Genomic DNA, 21,669 nt, shown 5'->3' with positions numbered 1-21,669 from the left:
CGTCGATTAGACTAAATAGTTTTCGGTATCTTTTAGTTGTCACTGTATTAGACTAAACATTGGTGATTTGATGATGTTGAAATGTTGAAGTTGAAATGGGGCTGGAATAGTGGAGGCAGCTCCTGTTTCTTTGTGACTTGCGGTAACTCTGTGGTTCTCAATCAATAGTAATTTAGTAGTTGGGAGAATGTCAGAAACATTAACTTACTTGACTATGCTGTAGGTGATGTAACTGTTTGTTACATGCAATAGGCTTTGTGGACTTCACTGGACAGAGGTTGCTCTCTGGTTTTGTGATGAAATAAAGGTGTGATTGAATTTATTATGCCACCGTGTCTCCTTATCGTCTCAGCCTTAGGCCTATATATCACGGTCGCAAGGCATTTGAACAGGTAATAGAGCAAACAATGCAACTATCACAACACGTAAGTTGTCACATGGGTTTTTTTCTGGCTTCCCCACTTACCGCTACCGGTAGGTCTACCAGATACATTGTAACAGAGGATGAAATCAAAAGGAACAAACCCCGCTGTGAAGTCATTATGCACGCGACCGCTGCAGTGACTACTGAAATGTAGCCTCCCTCCGTCAGTGGCCTTAAAAGTCAACTGAAAACTCAGCAGTCAATGAAATCAATGAAACGCTGTTGGCAAACCTAACATTTCAACAAAACCGTTCGAGTGCAGGTTCGCATGAAGCCAAAACTTTAAAAAGTTGTTGGGAACTTTAGGAATTTCCTGTCAATGAGAATCTATAGGCTAGAGGCTATTTTAATCAAAGGCTATGTATATGAAAAGTACACACAATTAGAAAACCCTATATGGACATTCTGTCTCATTCATGGTAGTTATGCACTGATATCATGGACAGCCTTCCCTGTTCCTTTTGAATTAGCTGGTGGTGACAACATTCGATGCATTTTATAGTAGGCATACCACCTCTGCTTGCCATGCCAGAAAGTGCTCCAGAGGTACTGCCAGCTCTTTTGGTGAAACCGCCTTTCGTCCTAGTCAAGAGGACATGAGTTAAGCATTAAACATTTGTATTATCATATGCAAATGAAGAGTGAGTCAGTCTGCTCTTAGATTGGGAACATGGCGTCTGACGACATGAAGAAAATGTGTAATCTTGTTATGGGAGGAGGGGGAGATGAAGGGAGAGCAAAGGAGCATTACTCCAAGCAGTGGGGCCTGAGGTCAGGGCTGCTGGGCAAGCTAATTGCCTGGTCTCATCTGCTGTACGTATCCACAACAAATCCAAATTGAAAGGTGTTGTCTACAGTTGATCAGTAAACATCTCTAACATTCTGTGGATCACAATGAAAATTCACTCTGTGGGGATTTCTCAAAATCTTATTTGGGTAGTGCTTATAAATAATGCAATGTGTGTACACTGTACCGAAGAGAGGAGCACCATAAACCAAATCAGTACAGTACAATAAATACTTTATTTACAAAACTTAGGCAAGTAAAACAAATAATTTGTATGAAATGGTATAGTATTTAAACAGTCTGAACGTCTATGAATAAAATATAAATGGAAAGGCATATACAGGAGTCTTTGTCACGATATCAACTATGTTTTCCTGAGATCATTGATTATAATGTTATCTGTCAAATCTATGAATATGGCTTGATTAAAACCCTGGGTAGTAAAGAAATCTCCTCTTTCACTGTCTGCTTGATGATGTCCTTCTTGTTAGACAGGTCATACCGGGGGCACATCTCAAACAGCTAAGAGAGATCACACAATGGAAGAATATGATTACACAAAAATATTTTAAGGACAATTCCACCCTTTTTCAACATCAAATTCATCATCTCCAGCACCACCCCAACATTAACATATCATATCTAGCACCACCCCAACATTAACATATCTCCAGCACCACCCCAACAGCAGATTTCTGTTTTGGAGTAAAAAATGATAGAAGATAAGTGTTTTTGATGACATCATCCGGAGAGAAGGATTACATAATCTGGTGTGCAGCATGTGATTTTAAGTTAGATCTGGAAATGTTAATAACGTTGGATATATGTCCTCTTACTCTATTGTAGATTTGCTTCATTCTCACATCCGCCATGTCTGTGTATTTCAGCAGTGCCTTCACTCTCTCGCTCAGCTGGCAGTCTGTTAGAGGCTTCCTGATCATCTTAACCAATGGCTCGTCGTCAGAGCTGTCACCAGACTCCTCCACCAAACCTGATTATCAAATTACATAATTAAATCAAATTAGATTGCAAATTCATAAATTGTAACACAGTTTCTAAATCACAGGCCTAATCCTAATTCCTACAAAGCACGTCTGGCTCTGGCCTGGGATGGGACATAGACAAAGTCCCCTTATTTGAGATTACGAGGGGGAAAATGTTAGATGGGATGTGCACTGTATTCTGACTGACACAGGGATATGTCAAGAGCTTGACATTGACGTTTTTAGCCACTTGGCCATCGGACAAGTAGGACAAAAGCTGAAGTTACTTGTCCCAAAGAAACAAAAGGTCTGTAATGCCAACGGCCAAAAGGGTGACTGAACATTAGTGAAGTACATAGGAGGGATCGGAAATCATTTTCTGTGCTTACCCATTGACGATGTTATCGCCTCTAGCGGCCATCCCAATTTAATTGTATTTCTGTACTAAAAGAAGTCGAGCTCACATGCTATCCTGTATGCTATCCTGCCTCTCGTGGGCTCGTGAAATACTCAACGAATTGTGTGATGGGTGGGAATGTGCGGATTTCACCATTCCCTTCCCCAGCCATTGTATTGGGCAGTTCAATGTCTCAGTCCCTGGAGCAAATACTTTGTGCTATCCAGGAGCACGAGTATAGAACATCAATAAGCAGCTCCCAAACACTTTAAACCAGCGTCAGGAAATTGAGTCTAACATAGTTCCTGTGGGATTCAATGACATTATGAAGGGCAGCTCAGAACAGCTGAAAATGGATTTTAAAGAACTGATTGGGCCACTACTTGACACCAACAAACGGCCCATAATGTCTGTCTCGCTGCCTACATCGTGGCATTGAATGGTTCAGCAGACTTTTAGCCCTCTGTAACTGGCTTCGAGACTAGTTGTCATAATGCTTCAGCAAATGTACATTATCCCAGGTGCGTTGGAAGACACAATGTAAGTAACTTAATTTATTTCCCTCTTACTGCCCTGAATGCCTCTGCTGATCCCACAGCTTATGTATGCAGTAATCATGTGCTTATGAACCAGAGTGATACTGTTAGCACTGAGGCGGTGTGCCCTAGTTGGAAGTCCACTGTGTGCAGCTCCCCCTGCACTTATAAAAATAACCTGAGTATGTCTGCCCCTGCTAAGCTTCCCAGTAAAGCAATAAAACAATCAAGCATCCAAGGAAAGTGCAACAAATAGCCCACGTTAACATATGTGTTATGGTGAGTGAATGAGGACCCAAAAGCGAACTAACTTAAACAGAGCTTCTTTAATAACCAAACATAGGTAGGCTCAGATAGACCGGCAGATTCCGACAGGACAGGACAAGGTTACAGCAAACATGACGATAGTCTGGCTCAGGCATGAAACACAAACAAGAATCCGACAAGGACAGGAACAGAAACAGAGAGAGATATAGGGACCTAATCAGAGGGAAAAAGGGAACAGGTGGGGAACGGGGTGAATGGGTAGTTAGAGGAGACAAGGAACAGCTGGGAGAAAGCGGGGGAGAAAAGGTAACCTAACAACGACCAGCAGAGGGAGACAGGGTGAAGGGAAAGGACAGAGACAAGACACAACATGACAGTACCCCCCCACTCACCGAGCGCCTCCTGGCGCACTCGAGGAGGAAACCTGGCGGCAACGGAGGAAATCCTCGATCAGCGCACGGTCCAGCACGTCCCGAGAGGGAACCCAACTCCTCTCCTCAGGACCGTACCCCTCCCAATCGACAAGGTACTGGTGACCACGGCCCCGAGGACGCATGTCCAAAATCCTGCGGACCCTGTAGATGGGTGCGCCCTCGACAAGGATGGGGGGGGGGGGGGGGAAGACGAGCGGGGGCGCGAAGAACGGGCTTAATACAGGAGACATGGAAGACCGGGTGGACGCGACGAAGGTATCGCGGAAGAAGAAGTCGAACTGCGACAGGATTAATGACCCGAGAAATACGGAACGGACCAATGAACCGCGGGGTCAACTTGCGAGAAGCCGTCTTAAGGGGAAGGTTCTGAGTGGAGAGCCAAACTCTCTGACCGCGACAATATCTAGGACTCTTAGTTCTACGCTTATTAGCAGCCCTCACAGTCTGCGCCCTATAACGGCAAAGTGCAGACCTGACCCTCTTCCAGGTGCGCTCGCAACGTTGGACAAAAGCCTGAGCGGAGGGGACGCTGGACTCGGCGAACTGAGATGAGAACAGCGGAGGCTGGTACCCGAGGCTACTCTGAAAAGGAGATAGCCCGGTCGCAGACGAAGGAAGCGAGTTGTGGGCGTATTCTGCCCAGGGGAGCTGTTCTGACCAAGACGCAGGGTTGCGAAAAGAAAGACTGCGTAAGATGCGACCAATAGTCTGATTGGCCCGTTCTGCTTGACCGTTAGACTGGGGGTGAAAGCCGGAAGAGAGACTGACGGAAGCCCCAATCAAACGGCAAAACTCCCTCCAAAATTGAGACGTGAATTGCGGACCTCTGTCCGAAACGACGTCTGACGGAAGGCCATGAATTCTGAAAACATTCTCGATGATGATTTGTGCCGTCTCTTTAGCAGAAGGAAGCTTAGCAAGGGGAATGAAATGAGCCGCCTTAGAGAACCTATCGACAACCGTAAGAATAACAGTCTTCCCCGCTGACGAAGGCAGTCCGGTGACAAAATCTAAGGCGATGTGAGACCACGGTCGAGAGGGAATAGGAAGCGGCCTGAGACGGCCGGCAGGAGGAGAGTTACCGGACTTAGTCTGCGCGCAGACCGAACAAGCAGCCACGAAACGACGCGTGTCATGCTCCCGGGTGGGCCACCAAAAACGCTGGCGAATGGAAGCAAGCGTACCCCGAACGCCAGGGTGGCCGGCTAACTTGGCAGAGTGAGCCCACTGAAGAACGGCCAGACGAGTAGGAACGGGAACGAAAAGAAGGTTCCTAGGACAAGCGCGCGGCGACGGAGTGTGAGTGAGCGCTTGTTTTACCTGCCTCTCAATTCCCCAGACAGTCAACCCGACAACACGCCCCTCAGGGAGAATCCCCTCGGGGTCAGTGGAGGCTACTGAAGAACTGAAGAGACGAGACAAAGCATCAGGCTTGGTGTTCTTAGAGCCCGGACGATAAGAAATCACAAACTCGAAACGAGCGAAAAACAGCGCCCAACGCGCCTGACGCGCATTAAGTCGTTTGGCAGAACGGATGTACTCAAGGTTCCTATGGTCAGTCCAAACGACAAAAGGAACGGTCGCCCCCTCCAACCACTGTCGCCATTCGCCTAGGGCTAACCGGATGGCGAGCAGTTCGCGGTTACCCACATCATAGTTACGTTCCGACGGCGACAGGCGATGAGAAAAATACGCGCATGGGTGGACCTTGTCGTCAGAGAGGGAGCGCTGAGAAAGAATGGCTCCCACGCCCACCTCTGACGCGTCAACCTCGACAACGAACTGTCTAGAGACGTCAGGTGTAACAAGGATAGGAGCGGATGTAAAACGATTCTTGAGGAGATCAAAAGCTCCCTGGGCGGAAACGGACCACTTAAAGCACGTCTTGACAGAAGTAAGGGCTGTGAGAGGAGCTGCCACCTGACCGAAATTACGGATGAAACGACGATAGAAGTTCGCGAAGCCGAGAAAGCGCTGCAGCTCGACGCGTGACTTAGGGACGGGCCAATCAATGACAGCTTGGACCTTAGCGGGATCCATCTTAATGCCTTCAGCGGAAATAACAGAACCGAGAAATGTGACGGAGGAGGCATGAAAAGTGCACTTCTCAGCCTTCACAAAAAGACAATTCTCTAAAAGGCGCTGGAGGACACGTCGAACGTGCTGAACATGAATCTGGAGTGACGGTGAAAAAATCAGGATATCGTCAAGGTAAACGAAAACAAAGATGTTCAGCATGTCTCTCAGGACATCATTGACTAATGCCTGAAAGACAGCTGGAGCGTTAGCGAGGCCGAAAGGAAGGACCCGGTATTCAAAGTGCCCTAACGGAGTGTTAAACGCCGTCTTCCACTCGTCCCCCTCCCTGATGCGCACGAGATGGTAAGCGTTACGAAGGTCCAACTTAGTGAAAAACCTGGCTCCCTGCAGGATCTCGAAGGCTGAAGACATAAGAGGAAGCGGATAACGATTCTTAACTGTTATGTCATTCAGCCCTCGATAATCTATGCAGGGGCGCAGAGACCCGTCCTTCTTCTTGACAAAAAAAAACCCCGCTCCGGCGGGAGAGGAGGAGGGGACTATGGTACCGGCGTCAAGAGCTACAGACAAATAATCCTCGAGAGCCTTACGTTCGGGAGCCGACAGAGAGTATAGTCTACCCCGGGGGGGAGTGGTTCCCGGAAGGAGATCAATACTACAATCATACGACCGGTGTGGAGGAAGAGAGGTGGCCCTGGACCGACTGAACACCGTGCGCAGATCGTGATATTCCTCCGGCACCCCTGTCAAATCACCAGGCTCCTCCTGTGAAGAAGAGACAGAGGAAACAGGAGGGATAGCAGACATTAAACATTTCACATGACAAGAGACGTTCCAGGAGAGGATAGAATTACTAGACCAATTAATGGAAGGATTATGACAAACTAGCCAGGGATGGCCCAAAACAACAGGTGTAAAAGGTGAACGAAAAATCAAAAAAGAAATGGTTTCGCTATGATTACCAGAAACAGTGAGGGTTAAAGGTAGCGTCTCACGCTGAATCCTGGGGAGAGGACTACCATCCAGGGCGAACAAGGCCGTGGACTCCCTTAACTGTCTGAGAGGAATGTCATGTTCCCGAGCCCAGGTCTCGTCCATAAAACAGCCCTCCGCCCCAGAGTCTATTAAGGCACTGCAGGAAGCTGACGAACCGGTCCAGCGTAGATGGACCGACAAGGTAGTGCAGGATCTTGAAGGAGAGACAGGAGTAGTAGCGCTCACCAGTAGCCCTCCGCTTACTGATGAGCTCTGGCTTTTACTGGACATGAAGTGACAAAATGACCAGCAGAACCGCAATAGAGACAGAGGCGGTTGGTGATTCTCCGTTCCCTCTCCTTAGTCGAGATGCGGATACCTCCCAGCTGCATAGGCTCAGCTCCCGAGCCGGCAGAGGAAGATGGTAGTGATGCGGAGAGGGGGGCAACGGAGAACGCGAGCTCCTTTCCACGAGCTCGGTGACGCAGATCAACCCGTCGCTCAATGCGAATAGCGAGTTCAATCAGGGAATCCACGCTGGAAGGGACCTCCCGGGAGAGAATCTCATCCTTTACCTCTGCGCGGAGACCCTCCAGAAAACGAGCGAGCAAAGCCGGCTCGTTCCAGCCACTGGAGGCAGCAAGAGTGCGAAACTCAATAGAGTAGTCTGTTATGGATCGATTACCTTGACATAGGGAAGACAGGGCCCTGGAAGCCTCCTCCCCAAAAACAGATCGATCAAAAACCCGTATCATCTCCTCCTTAAAGTCCTGATACTGGTTAGTACACTCAGCCCTTGCCTCCCAGATTGCCGTGCCCCACTCACGAGCCCGTCCAATAAGGAGAGATATGACGTAGGCGACACGAGCAGTGCTCCTGGAGTAAGTGTTGGGCTGGAGAGAAAACACAATATCACACTGGGTGAGGAACGAGCGGCATTCAGTGGGCTCCCCAGAGTAACACGGCGGGTTATTGATTCTGGGCTCCGGAGATTCGAAAGCCCTGGAAGTGGCCGGTGGATCGAGGCGGAGATGGTGAACCTGTTCTGTGAGGTTGGAGACTTGGGTGGCCAGGGTCTCAACGGCATGTCGAGCAGCAGACACTTCCTGCTCGTGTCTGCCTAGCATCGCTCCCTGGATCCCGACGGCTGAGTGGAGAGGATCCGAAGTCGCTGGGTCCATTCTTGGTCGGATTCTTCTGTTATGGTGAGTGAATGAGGACCCAAAAGCGAACTAACTTAAACAGAGCTTCTTTAATAACCAAACATAGGTAGGCTCAGATAGACCGGCAGATTCCGACAGGACAGGACAAGGTTACAGCAAACATGACGATAGTCTGGCTCAGGCATGAAACACAAACAAGAATCCGACAAGGACAGGAACAGAAACAGAGAGAGATATAGGGACCTAATCAGAGGGAAAAAGGGAACAGGTGGGGAACGGGGTGAATGGGTAGTTAGAGGAGACAAGGAACAGCTGGGAGAAAGCGGGGGAGAAAAGGTAACCTAACAACGACCAGCAGAGGGAGACAGGGTGAAGGGAAAGGACAGAGACAAGACACAACATGACAATATGTAGCTGAAGAAACAAGGTTCATGAAATCAATCATTTGCTAGTAACAGGTGACATTCATATTCGGACAATCTCTGAAACTCTCTTAGATGGTACAGTGGTAGCAATACATGGTTATAAGAGTTACAGAAAATACGGAAATGCCAAAGTTGGAGCTGTGGCCATTTATATTCACAACCACATTTCTGTAAAGTTTAGAGAGGATCTCATGTTAAATACTGTTGAAGTAATATGGCTACAGGTTCATCTGCCTCGCCTAAAGCCCATTCTGGTGGGAAGCTGCTATAGACCACCAAGTGCTAACAGTCAGTATCTGGATAACATATGTGAAATGCTTGATAAGGTATCTGATATCAACAGAGTTATATTATCTGGGTGATTTACATATTGACTGGCTTACATCTTCAAACTAACTAGTACCTGCAACCTGGTTCAGTTATCAGTGAACCTACCAGGGTAGTTACAAACAGCACAGGAATTAAATCATCAACATGTATTGATCACATCTTTACTAATGCTGCAGAAATCTACTTTAAAGCAGCATCCAAATCCATCGGATGTAGTGATCACAATATAGTCTATGAAAACCAAAGTTCCAAAGGCTGGGCCTAATATAGTGTATAAGAGGTCATACAAGTTTTGTAATGATTCCTATGTTGTAGATGTAAAGAATATTTGCTGGTCTGTGGTGTGTAATGAAGAGCAACCAGACGCTGCACTTGACACATTTATGAAATTGTCGTGAGGTTGTGTGTTTGAATCTCATCATGGGCAACTTTAACGTTTAAGCTAATTAGCAACTTTGCAATTATACAAATACTTTTAAACTACTTTGCAACTATTTAGCATGTTAGCTAACCCTTCCCCTAACCTTAACCCTTTAATTAACCAGAGCAACAATAAACTGGAATTCGTAACATGTCCTACGTTTCACAAATTTAGCAAAATGTATGGAATGTAACATAATGTACAAATTTCTATTCGTAACATATCATACGAATTGTAATCACAAGTTAATACATACCATATGAAACATATCACACTAAATCAAATGTTTCGAGTTTACGTACAGAATGATACGAAATGCTCTGAGACGAGGTTGCATTGGCTATCTCTGTGTGTGTGTGTGTGTGTGTGTGTGCGCGCGCTGAAGAGGTCGCAGATGGAATGAGTGAGTCACAGTCAACGAGCCTCGCTGGTTGTGTGTGTTATGGGTTGTCGTGGGCTGCAAAACAATTGCGCTGTCCTCAGAACTGGATAATTATAAATGTGTTCACATTTTTGCCTCTGCTACTATATGCATTGTAGGTTGCCCATTGACAGAATAATATGAAAATTGGCCTAGCCCAACTACGTATTATTTATTTCATAAGCTTTCGTCAGCTGTAGGCTAACTTTTCTTTTGACTCATTCGATTTTTCCATCTTGGTATCGTTTGCTCAATTTCACGTCTTGTGGCCTAAAATATTGCTAATTGAAAATAAATCTGATTGAGAATAGTAAAGAATCGGACTTTCATTATTATTCCAATTTTAAAGCTGCAACTGTAGGATATTAAACACTGTATTAGAATAGTTTGGAAAATACTTATAATTTTAATTGTCTTAATGATTTTATGATATTTTAATTAGTAGGATTAGGCTTTTGCTCGGTGGCAAAATGAGGATTTCTTTCCCGGCCTCGCATGCATGCATCATTTGTGTTATAATGCTTTGCTCAACTATACGGTTTGTAAAAATGTCTCATTTGATTTCTATAACTTGCTGTTGTTTCTTATATCCCTTTCATTATTACCTTAGGGCTCCCATGATTTGGGGTTATTCAAAAACAACTTCAAACTTGTTTGATCATGAACTAGCGCGGCAGGAAAAGTCTAGCATGCCTTAAACTGAAAGAGTGGCTTAACAGGCCAAGTCATATTCATATAAAATGGAGAGAAAATATAAAATGTGGGCTTCTATAACAATAAAACACCAGAGTGTCCGCTATAAAAATAGATTTGGGCTATTGGCCCAGATCATCCAACATTCTAGAGAGCGAAAAATATATATATATATTTTCTGACCGGATATTCTGCGCTGCTTTGGTGAGACTCTACATCCTTCTCTGACAACTGAAATCCATATTCTGGTTGTCCGACAGTTTTTAAAAAATTGCCCCGGAGAAGCGGACAAGCCATAATGTCGAGCCCTGTATGTATTGTTTACTCACTTCTTGTTGGCATGAAAAAACTATATTTGAAGCACAACTTAAATCTCCGTAGTAAAGGCATAGATGAGCTAAAAATTCAAATGAGACCATTCTAACCTGTGTTTCTGTGGTTAGACACTTAGATTGGGCCCAATAGTGCAATTAAAAATGTTTCACCATGAGGTGACTGTTTCTCTGGCAGCAGTGACTTTGAAGATGCTTTTCCTCTCAAAGCTTGTGAAGTTTCAGGTAACTGCAACAAAACAGAGATAAACACGTGTATGAACAGAGGCTACATTCTCCCCCTGTTTTACAATAGATTCTGATGTTGGTCTTGAAATTCTGTTCCATATCAGGCCAAATGATAAGTACCTCTTCGTCAACGTATTCTACATCTGTTTGATTCATCAGGGCCGTCTGATAAGTCTGAAGATTCCTCTGTTATCTCCTGGGACGCTTCCGATATATCGTCAGGGCCCGAAGTCTCATCCCATCTCTCAATGGAGTCATGGCTGTGATCTCTTGGAAAATACTGCAATGAAGTCATCAGAACAGAAAAATGATGAAGGCTTCAAAGTAAAACTTCTAATTACAAACGGCTAACATAATAGAAATGTCAAACGCACTTCAACTGAACTATAGCTGGCTCTTGTGATCAGGGTGGGTATACAGTATGAAAAGTGGAGCATGACAGTTTTTCCTTGATAATTATCATCTAATGTTGATTATTGGCATTATTCAAAATATTTGGGTCTATTGCAGATATGCCTGACAACATTCAACTCTTCCTTAATTTCCTCCTATTTTTTAACCACCACATCTAATATCTCCTTTCTTAACAGACTCTGATGGCAGAGAAACTGTCAGAAACGACCCAGGCAACACCGGTTTGGCGTCAGATTCCACCTGTAAATCACAAGATCAACATGTACCAATACAATGGTGACATGACGTTATATTAATTTGGTGTAAATTAATCACGGGATATTCCGAGACTCAAAGTAATTATTATAGGGAACTTGCCTTTAATACCTTCTTATTGTCATAAGAACTGTGTCACACTTGTCTGTCACAAGTTCGGGTTGTTTTTCCTTTGGCCCATCATCACAGGGTCCAGCAGAACCGAACTCGGGCCTCATCTTTTCCCTCCCACACCATACGGACCTAGCCATGACATGGTGGTCAAATAGAAAGATACCTGTCCTCCTGAACCCATCCTTCACAGTCCTCTCAGTTTCAAAAGCATCCTATGTCTGCTTCAACACTGTGGCAACTATGTGCCTAAGGACAAAGTCCCTATAAGAAGGGGGGATGTCACAAGCATCCCTGAAAAACTCAGCCTTGAAGAGCCCAAAGAACTCCATGGTTAGTGGCTGCAGGACAGGGGGAAAGTCTGGTGGCAGGTAGATACTGAACAATATCACACCATCACTGCCTGCTTCATTGATAATATCAGAATCAAGTAGATCTGTTTCTCCTTTGACAAACAGCACAAGCGGACGGTCCTTCACGGGAAAAATTTTTAATAAATGATACCACCCTTTGAAAAACGTTTTGTCCACATCCCCAATTTCAGATGAGTAGTGGAACACTTCATTAGGGTAAGCTGAATCAAATAAGTTGAGGTTAGACATTTGGTCTGACCCTTTGAAGAAGACGCTGGATGGTATAGCATCTGCAGCAGCGTTGTAGCTGGATGGTATAGCATCTGCAGCAGCGTTGTAGCTGGATGGTATAGCATCTGCAGCAGCGTTGTAGCTGGATGGTATAGCATCTGCAGCAGCGTTGTAGCTGGATGGTATAGCATCTGCAGCAGCGTTGTAGCAGGCCATTAGTGAACATTTGCCCCATCTGTTTGACCTCTGCCCATCTGGAGACAACATACTTTACAGCTATAGATTTGTTTTAGCTTTAAATTGTATGACTCTAGGGTCACATCAAGGGCTATGAAGTAGCAGGTGACTAGAGGAGAGGTAAAGAGTGCTTCGTCCCTTGAGCTAACAGTAGTCATACTATAGTACTTCCCACAATCGGTCAACTTAAGATATTTCCTTTAGGTGCAGTGTGCTTTCTTTCTGTAATGTAACATAAAGTCTATTAAAACAATAACCAACAACCCCAAGTCATAAAATAACCATATACCTCAAATACATAGCTTGGAGTTATAGAGGCGGCAGATAGCCTAGTGGTTAGAAAGGGTAGAAATGTTGCTGGATAGAATCCCCGATCTGACAAGGTAAAACATCTGTTGTTCAGCCCCTGAACAAGGCAATTAACCCACTTATCCCTGGTAGGCCACAATTGTAAATAAGAATTTCTTCTTAACTGACTTGCCTAGTTAAATAAAGGTTAAATAAATAAATCAAATAGAATGACTTGCAGAGATTTAATGCAGTGATTTAAAAAAAAATATATATATTGTTATTTCACCTTTATTTGACCAGGTACGTTAGTTGAGAACAAGTTCTAATTTACAACTGCGACCTGGCCAAGATAAAGCAAAGCAGGGCGACACAGACAACAACACAGAGTTATACATGGAATAAACAAGCATACAGTCAATAACACTATATAAAAAAATAAAGTCTATATACAGTGTGTGCAAATGGCGTGAGAAGGTAAGGCAATAAATAGGGCATAGTAGCGAAGTAATTACAGTTTAGCAAATTAACACTGGAGTGATAGATGTGCAGATGATGATGTGGAAGTAGAAATACTGGTGTGCAAAAGAGCAGAAAATTAAATAAAAACAATATGGGGATGAGGTAGGTAGATTGGATGGGCTATTTACAGATGAACTATGTACAGCTGCAGCGATCGGTTAGCTGATGTTTAAAGTTAGTGAGGGAAATATAAGTCTCCAGCTTCAGCGATTATTGCAATTCGTTCCAGTCATTGGCAGCAGAGAACAGGGAGTAAAGGCGGCCAAAGAGGTGTTGGCTTTGGGGATGATCAGTGAGATATACCTGCTGGAGCGCATGCTACGGGTGGATGTAGATATCGTGACCAGTGAGCTGAGATAAGGTGGAGCTTTACCTAGCAAAGACTTATAGTTGACCTGGAGCCAGTGGGTCTGGCGACAAATATGTAGTGAGGGCCAGCCGATTAGAGCATACAGGTCGCAGTGGTGGGTGGTATATGGGGCTTTGGTGACAAAACGGATGGCACTGTGATAGACTGCATCCAATTTGCTGAGTAGAGTGTTGGAGGCTATTTTGTAAATGACATTGCCGAAGTCAAGGATCGGTAGGATAGTCAGTTTTACCAGGGAATGTTTGGCGGTGTGAGTGAAGGCGGAATAGAAAGCCAATTCTAGATTTAATTTTGGATTGGAAATGTTAAATATGAGTCTGGAAGGAGAGTTTACAGCCTAGCCAGACATCTAGATATTTGTAGTTGTCCACATATTCTAAGTCAGAACTGTCCAGAGTAGTGATGCTAGTCGGGCTGGCAGGTGCGGGCAGCGAACGGTTGAAAAGCATGCATTTAGTTTTACTAGCGTTTAAGAGCAGTTGAATCTCGTTTGTTGAATCTCGTCTCGGCATTGAATCTCGTTTGGAGGTTTTTTAACACAGTGTCCAAAGAAGGGCCAGATGATTACAGAATGGTGTCGTCTGCATAGAGGTGGATCAGGGAATCACCAGCAGCAAGAGCGACATCATTGATATATACAGAGAACAGAGTCGGCCCGAGAATTGAACCCTGTGGCACCCTCATAGAGGCTGCCAGAGGTCCGGACAACAGGCCCTCGGATTTGAAACACTGAACTCTGTCTGAGAAGTAGTTGGTGAACCGGGCGAGGCAGTCACTTGAGAAACCAAGGCTGCTGAGTCTGCCGATAAGAATACGGTGATTCACAGAGTCGAAAGCCTTGGCCAGGTCGATGAAGACGGCTGCACAGTACAATCTTTTATCGATGACGGTTATGATATCGTTTAGTACCTTGAGCGTGGCTGAGGTGCCAGCTCGGAAACCGGATTGCACAGCGGAGAAGGTACGGTGGGATTCGAAATGGTCATTGATCTGTTTAACTTGGCTTTCGAAGACTTTAGAAAGGCAGGGCAGGATGGATATACGTCTGTAGCAGTTTGGGTCAAGAGTGTCCCCCCCTTTGAAGAGGGGGATGACCGCAGCTGCTTTCCAATCTTTGGGAATCTCAGACGACACAAAAGAGAGTTTAAACAGGCTAGTAATAGGGGTGGCAACAATTTCGGCAGATCATTTTAGAAAGGGGTCCAGATTGTCTAGCCCGGTTGATTTGTAGGGGTCCAGATTTTGCAGCTCTTTCAGAACATCAGCTGACTGGATTTGGGAGAAGGAGAAATGGGGAAGGCTTTGGCGAGTTGCTGTGGGGGGTGCAGTGCTGTTGACCGGGATAGGGGTAGGCAGGTGGAAAGCATGGCCAGCCGTAGAAAAATGCTTATTGAAATTCTCAATTATAGTGGATTTATCGGTGGTGACAGTGTTTCCTATCTTCAGTGCAGTGGGCAGCTGGGAGGAGGTGTTCTTATTCTCCATGGACTTTACAATGTCCCAGAACTTTTTTGAGTTTGTGTTGCAGGAAGCAAATTTCTGCTTGAAAAAGCTAGCCTTGGCTTTTCTAACTGCCTGTGTATATTGGTTTCTAGCTTCCCTGAAAAGTTGCATATCACGGGGGCTGTTCGATGCTAATGCAGAACGCTATAGGATGTTTTTGTGTTGGTTAAGGGCAGTGAACCAAGGGCTATATCTGTTCCTGGTTCTAAATCTCTTGAATGGGGCATGCTTATTTAAAATGGTTAGGAAGGCTTTTTTTTTTTTTTTAAACAGGCATCCTCTACTGACGGGATGAGATCAATATCCTTCCAGGATACCCCAGCCAGGTCGATTAGAAAGGCCTGCATGCTGAAGTGTTTCAGGGAGCGTTTGACAGTGATGAGTGGAGGTCGTTTGACTGCTGACCCATTACGGATGCAGGCAATGATCACCAAGATCTTGGTTGAAAACAGCAGAGGTGTATTTAGAGGGCAAGTTGGTAAGGATGATATCTATGAGGGTGCCCGTGTTTACGGCTTTGGGGTGGTACCTGGTAGGTTCATTGATCATTTGTGTGAGATTGAGGGCATCAAGCTTAGATTGTAGGATGGCTAGGGTGTTAAGCATGTTCCAGTTTAGGTCGCCTAGCAGCACGAGCTCTGAAGATAGATGGGGGGCAATCAGTTCACATATGGTGTCCAGAGCACAGCTGGGGGCAGAGGGTGGTCTATAGCAGGCGGCAACGGTGAGAGACTTGTTTTTAGAGAGGTGGATTTTTAAAAGTAGAAGTTCAAATTGTTTGGGTACAGACCTGGATAGTAGCCTGCAGAGTTCTGTCCTATCTTTGCAGTACATTGCAACACAGCCCCCTTTGGCCGTTCTATCTTGTCTGAAAATGTTGGTTTTCAGTAAATAAAGTAATTTCAGAAAATAAAGTAATTTTTTTCAGTAATTTCAATAAATGGTTATTGAAATTCTCGATTATCGTGGATTTATCGGTGGTGACAGTGTTACCTAGCCTCAGTGCAGTGGACAGCTGGGAGGAGGTGCTCTTATTCTCCATGGACCGTACAGTGTCCCAAAACTTTTTGGAGTTAGAGCTACAGGATGCAAATTTCTGTTTGAAAAAGCTAGCCTTTGCTTTCCTGACTGACTGTGTGTATTGGTTCCTGACTTCCCTGAACAGTTGCATATCGCGGGGACTATTCGATGATATTGCAGTCCGCCACAGGGTGTTTTTGTGCTGGTCGAGGGCAGTCAGGTCTGGAGTGAACCAAGGGCTATATCTGTTCTTCTCTGGAGGTGGTATTGCTTATCACGTGGTCTGGTATACCGCAAAAAAAGATAGAATGAGATGTTTTAAAATCCAATGGCTATTCTGAGATTTGACTATGAAAGTCTGCAATTGGTCTGCTGGCTTTCCTGAATTAGCTCGCTCAACTAACGTTTAGCAGACAGACTCGTTCTCAAGACCATAAAAAGCTGCATTCATTACTATGGTGTAGATCTAGCCTATATTTTTTCTTAATCCTTCGAAATGAATGTATGTATTATTAATTGATCACTATACTTACATTGCAAAAAGCCATGCCCGCTCTTGAATCGGATGTTGACGATTTTATCATTACGTGCCTGCTGCGTGATGACGACATCAACTAGCGTCTCAGCAAACGATATCAAAATGATACAAGTTGCTAATTTCAAGTTGCTAATCAAGAATCGCATTACTACCTAATATCAAAAAGTGGTATGAAGATATGGTATACGATTACTTAGAGATGTAATGAGAGTAGTTTTATGAAAACTTCACAGGCCAAACTTCCTAGGTTGAAGATGAATTAATTTTTTTGACCTATCTCGCAAACTTCTATAAGAAGGAAGGAACACCCCGACCCACATGACAACCATTGTCCAATGGGAACACACATCCCAAGGATCATCTCTCAGTTTAGAATAGAGGGAGAAGCAACAGCGGACAACGCATAGGGAGGTTGGTTGAAAGACAAGACAAGAGGAGAGATGTATAGGAAAAAGTTGTTTACATCTATTTGTAACTGTAATATGAACGGACACGTAGCTGGATTACTATAGTCGTGGAGTTTGAGCAATCGAGTCACGTCAACGCTACGGTAATTAGACAAGAATTGAAGTTTCTTTCTGAGTTGTTGTTCATGGGACAGCTGAAAGTTAGTGGCTCTTTCGTCACTCAGACTGCGACACGGTCTTCTTGCGATGTTCGGAGTTGTCTCAACAGCTACACTGAATCCCACCATCAGCATGACCAGTCTGTGAAATCAGTCCTTCAAATAGTATTTCTTCATTCATTATGTTTGCTTTTGGTTTATCAAGCTGAACCTTAATAGCTGGCTTGTTTTCCTTTGCTGACAAAGCTGGCTAGCTAGCGGCTAACTTTGGCTAAGTAGCTGGTCAGCCAAGTTATTATTAGGCTATTGGTGTTACAATGACTCAACATAGCTAAGCTAGCTCGCTCTTTAGCTTAGGTATTGAACTGAGCTAACCTACTGTAGATAACTCATTTCCTATCCAAATTATTCCTTGCTACACTGTTGCTACTTGAGGAATGAATGGCTGGGTTTGATATTTTTCAACCAAATTGAAATGACTAGTGTACTGTATTGTATGCACCCGCTTGTACACACAAATTAACATTAATTCCTGTGTATAATGTCTCCTTTTTCCTCTGTGTTGTGGACTCTCCCCTTCCCATCACCACACCTCCCTGCTCCACCTTACACCCCTCCAGAAACTCCACTCCCCCTCTTCTTAAAGATGGAGCTGCAACATACCCACTGTGTGACCTGCCTGAGTCAGAGGTGCATGACCAGGCCTGAACCTGGTATCTCCTGTGACCTGGTCACCTGCCCCTTGGTCTGCGGGGCCATTTTCCACATCTGCAAAGGACCCGAGCACCGCCTCCTCTGCCCCCTGGAGAGGGTGCCCTGCCTGAACAGTGGCTTTGGCTGCCCTGCCACCCTGGTGCGGACCCGGATTCCCGCGCATCTGGAGGTGTGCCCAGCGGGCGTGGTGTGCTGCACCATGGAGTGGAACAGATGGCCGATCAGCTGCCTGGACTACACCTCATACGAGAGCCTGAGCTGGGGGGTGGAGGAGACAGAGCAGCTGGACATGGCGCTCGCCCTGCAGGACCAACACACACTGATCGAGTCCCTCAAGGTGGTCGCCATGGCGCCCACGGTTGAAAGACAGCCAACGGTTGTCGCCGTAGAGAGTGAGAAGGACACTGCTTCGGACTCAGCTGTGCTGGTGGTGGCCGACCCTATAGCTGCCACTTCTGAGTCACCACCACCATTGACGCCGCAGTCACCGCCACCATTGACGCCGCAGTCACCACCACCAATGACGACGCATTCACAACCACCATTGACACCACCGCTGGGCTCAGCAAAGGATAAAATTGCCAACGGAATAAACGGTTTGAACGAGGAGCGGTATAGCAAGCTGTACGAGGCCACAGTGGAGACGGCGAGGAGCCTTGCCGCCGCGTTGGACGTCCTCAGCAGCGCTAACAACACCTCTGATAACAACACAGAGCAACACATCAACGGAGGAGCAGTGCTGGAGCCTCAGCATAGCGAGAACAGCAGTGACAGGAATGAGGAGCTGCTGCTTCACAACAGACTGGAGGTCAAAGGTCCTGTAGCTGAGGGTGTGAATTTGAAGGAGTGCTATGGACAGCTGCACCAACTCCACCAGGCTACAGTCCAGCTAAGGAGGAGCCTGGTCACAGCCCTGGGTGACCTCGGCAACACAGTAAAATACACAGACCCAATCAATGGAGCCCCCTCTCACCCTCAGGCGGAACCTAACAGCAGCTTCCACCAATTGGAAGATGCAGACTCAATTAATGTTGAGATGAAAGATGCTGAGGCAGGATCATCAGTCGGACCGCTGAGAGTGGTCAGCAGAACCGACAGTGAGGTTGCCATGAATGTTGTTGCTGATGGCAACATGCAGATGGAGCTTTTAGGTAGGGCCTCAAAGAGTATTGAGGGGATGGATGGACAGAGCCTATGTAATGGTTGTTTGAGTGGTGAAGGCTCCCAGAAGAGGCCACAGGAGCAGGTCTTAGGTTCAGATTCAGCAGACCAGCAACAGCCTGGAACCAGTTGGTCCACCAGTGAAACAGTATGCCTAGTCAAGGTGCAAGATGACTTGAATCTGTCACCTGTGCCTCAAGGGTCCTGTGTGTCTCAGTCACAGACACAACCCCAGTCTCACCCAGACCCTCCACTAGCACCACCCCTGCATATCCACCAGGGTATTGCACACAGGGCCAGCCACGTGGTCCTAGAGGACAGAGGGCTGGAGAGGAAGTTCCAGAACCACCAGTTGCTCAGAGGCTTGGGCCAGTTTGCTCTGTCCAATGGACGAAGGGTCCGGGTTAGGTTTAGACCCAAAATGGAGGACAAGGCAGTGGATACATCAGACCTGGAGCAGGAGGACGACCCCATGGGCCTGGGGGAGATCGACCTGATCACAGCAGCCCTCCTCTTCTGCCTGGAGGAGTCTCGCAAGTGCCGCAGGATCTCTGAAACGACCTATGTAGACGGCTTCCACGTCGACTTCGGCACGCAGACCTTCACTTTCCCAGCGGCCATCTTGGTGACCAGCACAAGGGTGGGCGACGTAGCGTCTGCGGCTGCCTGCGACCACGCGCCCCAACTATCCTACCCCAGCCCCTTCCGCACCCTCCGCCTGGACCTGGTTCTAGAGGAGGTTCCACAGATCCGGAACATGCCATGTAATCGTCTCCAGCAAATGTTCTCCTTCGTTTGTGGCCAGCTGTTCCGCAGGGATGAGTACTCCTCCCACTTCAAGAACGTCCACGAGGACATCCACGCGGGCCTCAACGGTTGGATGGAGCACCGCTGTCCCCTGGCTTACTACGGCTGCACCTACTCCCAGCGCAGGTTCTGCCCCTCATCCCAGGGTTCAAAGGTCATCCATGACCGGAACCTTCGGTCATTTGGGGTGCAGCCAAGCCCCGTTGGGGGGGAACCATTGGGCGAGTCCCAATCAGACCAGTTCAGTGGGCTTCCCTTTGAGGTGCTGGAACATGTGGCCCGCTTCCTAGACGGCTTTAGCCTGTGCCAGCTGTCCGTGGTGTCGCGGACCATGAGGGACGTGTGTGCTAGCCTGCTGCAGTCCCGGGGGATAGTGGAACTACGGTGGGAGAGGAGGCAGTACCCAAACGGAACCTTCTCATGGCAGATCAAAGACAGGGTAAATAACTCACATTTGTTGGCTGAAACTGGACCACCAGGACCATAAGATGTGCAAAAGTTTGATTTTTAGACCGCCAGTATTATAGTTTACAGCCATATTTACAACCACATCTGAGGATTTACATTCCCAGTCTGGGATTTTAGCGTGCCACTGCCACGATAGGGTCTTCTTATTTCGACACTGACACATGTACAATAGCACTGATGTTAAATCCCTTACCCTATACCCCATTTAAATGTTTGCATGTATAGGCTAATACTACTGGATTGAACTCTCTTGCCCTCTTATCAATACTCTCTTGTTCTGTTTGGGCAGGTGTGGAGATTCAGCACTGCCTTCAGCCCCGTTAGTGAGTGGCGGTTCGCCGAAGTCTCCAGCATGTCCGACCATCTGAGGACGTGCCGCTACAACACCGTCGAGCGCAAGATGGAGGCTGTTCCACTGCCGTCCATGTGCACAGCCAGAGACCGATCCCTCCTCTCCATCTTGAAACTCCAGGAGCAACACATGACCTAACCTCTGTTAGCTACACTGTGTAATTTAATACCATAGGTTTTGATGTTACATGTATTTTTTTATATTGAAAAATAATGTGGGAGAATCTCAATTGCATACTACTTGTGTCCTCTCCTTCTCAAAACCCATTGGAGGAGAAGGTCAGAGAGGAGGGACCTCTGGCTTTCTCATCCAATGGGTTTTGAGGAGGAGAGGATGTCAGCAGTATGCATTTGAGATTCTCCCTGTGTCCCGTGTTGTATGACGGTTGAAGAAGAGCCTTAATGTATGAAATAATACTTGATCTGCTTGACACACGGTTACAGTAGGTTTCTTGACCTGCAATGTATCCATACTAGATGTAAATTAGTACTATTTAACTTGCATGGTTTGTTGGTGTTTAAATCGTGCCCCTATTTTGGTAACATGATTTTCTTGGACAAATACTGACTATACATAGAAAGAAATATAAATATTTTCACTGTCTTGCCTTTCAGCAAGTTATTTTCCATATAGCACTTTAATGACATGTGCAAGTCCCTGGTCACTCTTACACCAATGTACCAAAAGCATCCTCATTTAAATGAATATGGTGGGGATCAATATGTGATATGTGCAAACTGGACTTGAAGGACCAGTGGGTTGGACCAGAAAGTGACCACAACACACAAAGGAAGAGAAGTCATGCGTGGCCACATGGAGCTGTCCCAACAATGCATGTGATTTTGTTGCTGTTTAATAAAATGAATCTTCAATAACACCTTTCATGATCTTCCTTGTGTTTGTC

At 46.1% G+C, this 21,669-nt stretch overlaps 2 protein-coding genes across 6 annotated transcripts; one reads left to right on the top strand and one right to left on the bottom strand.

The window, feature by feature from the left end:
* Window positions 1–1,428: 1,428 nt before the first annotated feature.
* Window positions 1,429–16,873, bottom strand: LOC110522384 (protein DEK). 3 transcript variants are annotated; one of them, XR_002473304.2, is made up of 5 exons: window positions 16,694–16,794; window positions 10,977–11,136; window positions 10,722–10,857; window positions 2,048–2,202; window positions 1,429–1,733 (listed from the first exon to the last, which is right to left on the bottom strand). XR_002473304.2 is itself a non-coding variant. In XM_021600748.2 (5 exons), the coding sequence occupies exons 2-5, from the start codon at window positions 11,010–11,012 to the stop codon at window positions 1,620–1,622; spliced, it is 381 nt and encodes a 126-aa protein (XP_021456423.2). In that variant the 5' UTR covers window positions 11,013–11,136; window positions 16,694–16,794; the 3' UTR covers window positions 1,429–1,619. The 3 variants fall into 3 exon arrangements, 2 of the variants coding, with proteins under 2 accessions (XP_021456423.2, XP_021456422.2); XM_021600748.2 differs by having other exon boundaries at window positions 10,782–10,857; XM_021600747.2 differs by lacking the exons at window positions 10,722–10,857; window positions 10,977–11,136 and having other exon boundaries at window positions 16,694–16,873.
* Window positions 16,788–21,640, top strand: LOC110522383 (F-box only protein 30). Of its 3 annotated transcripts, none has more exons than XM_021600744.2 (3): window positions 16,788–17,109; window positions 17,884–20,384; window positions 20,703–21,640. In XM_021600744.2, exons 2-3 carry the CDS (start codon window positions 17,910–17,912, stop codon window positions 20,901–20,903), a joined length of 2,676 nt encoding a protein of 891 aa, XP_021456419.1. In that variant the 5' UTR covers window positions 16,788–17,109; window positions 17,884–17,909; the 3' UTR covers window positions 20,904–21,640. The 3 variants fall into 3 exon arrangements, with proteins under 3 accessions (XP_021456419.1, XP_021456418.1, XP_036831896.1); XM_021600743.2 differs by having other exon boundaries at window positions 16,797–17,248; XM_036976001.1 differs by lacking the exon at window positions 16,788–17,109 and adding an exon at window positions 17,266–17,403.
* Window positions 21,641–21,669: the final 29 nt, after the last annotated feature.

This window comes from Oncorhynchus mykiss, chromosome 4 (assembly GCF_013265735.2).
Source record: "Oncorhynchus mykiss isolate Arlee chromosome 4, USDA_OmykA_1.1, whole genome shotgun sequence".
Classification (NCBI taxonomy): Eukaryota; Metazoa; Chordata; class Actinopteri; order Salmoniformes; family Salmonidae; genus Oncorhynchus; species Oncorhynchus mykiss.
Note: the sequence above shows the minus strand (reverse complement) of the source record. Positions and strands in the feature narration are given on the sequence as shown.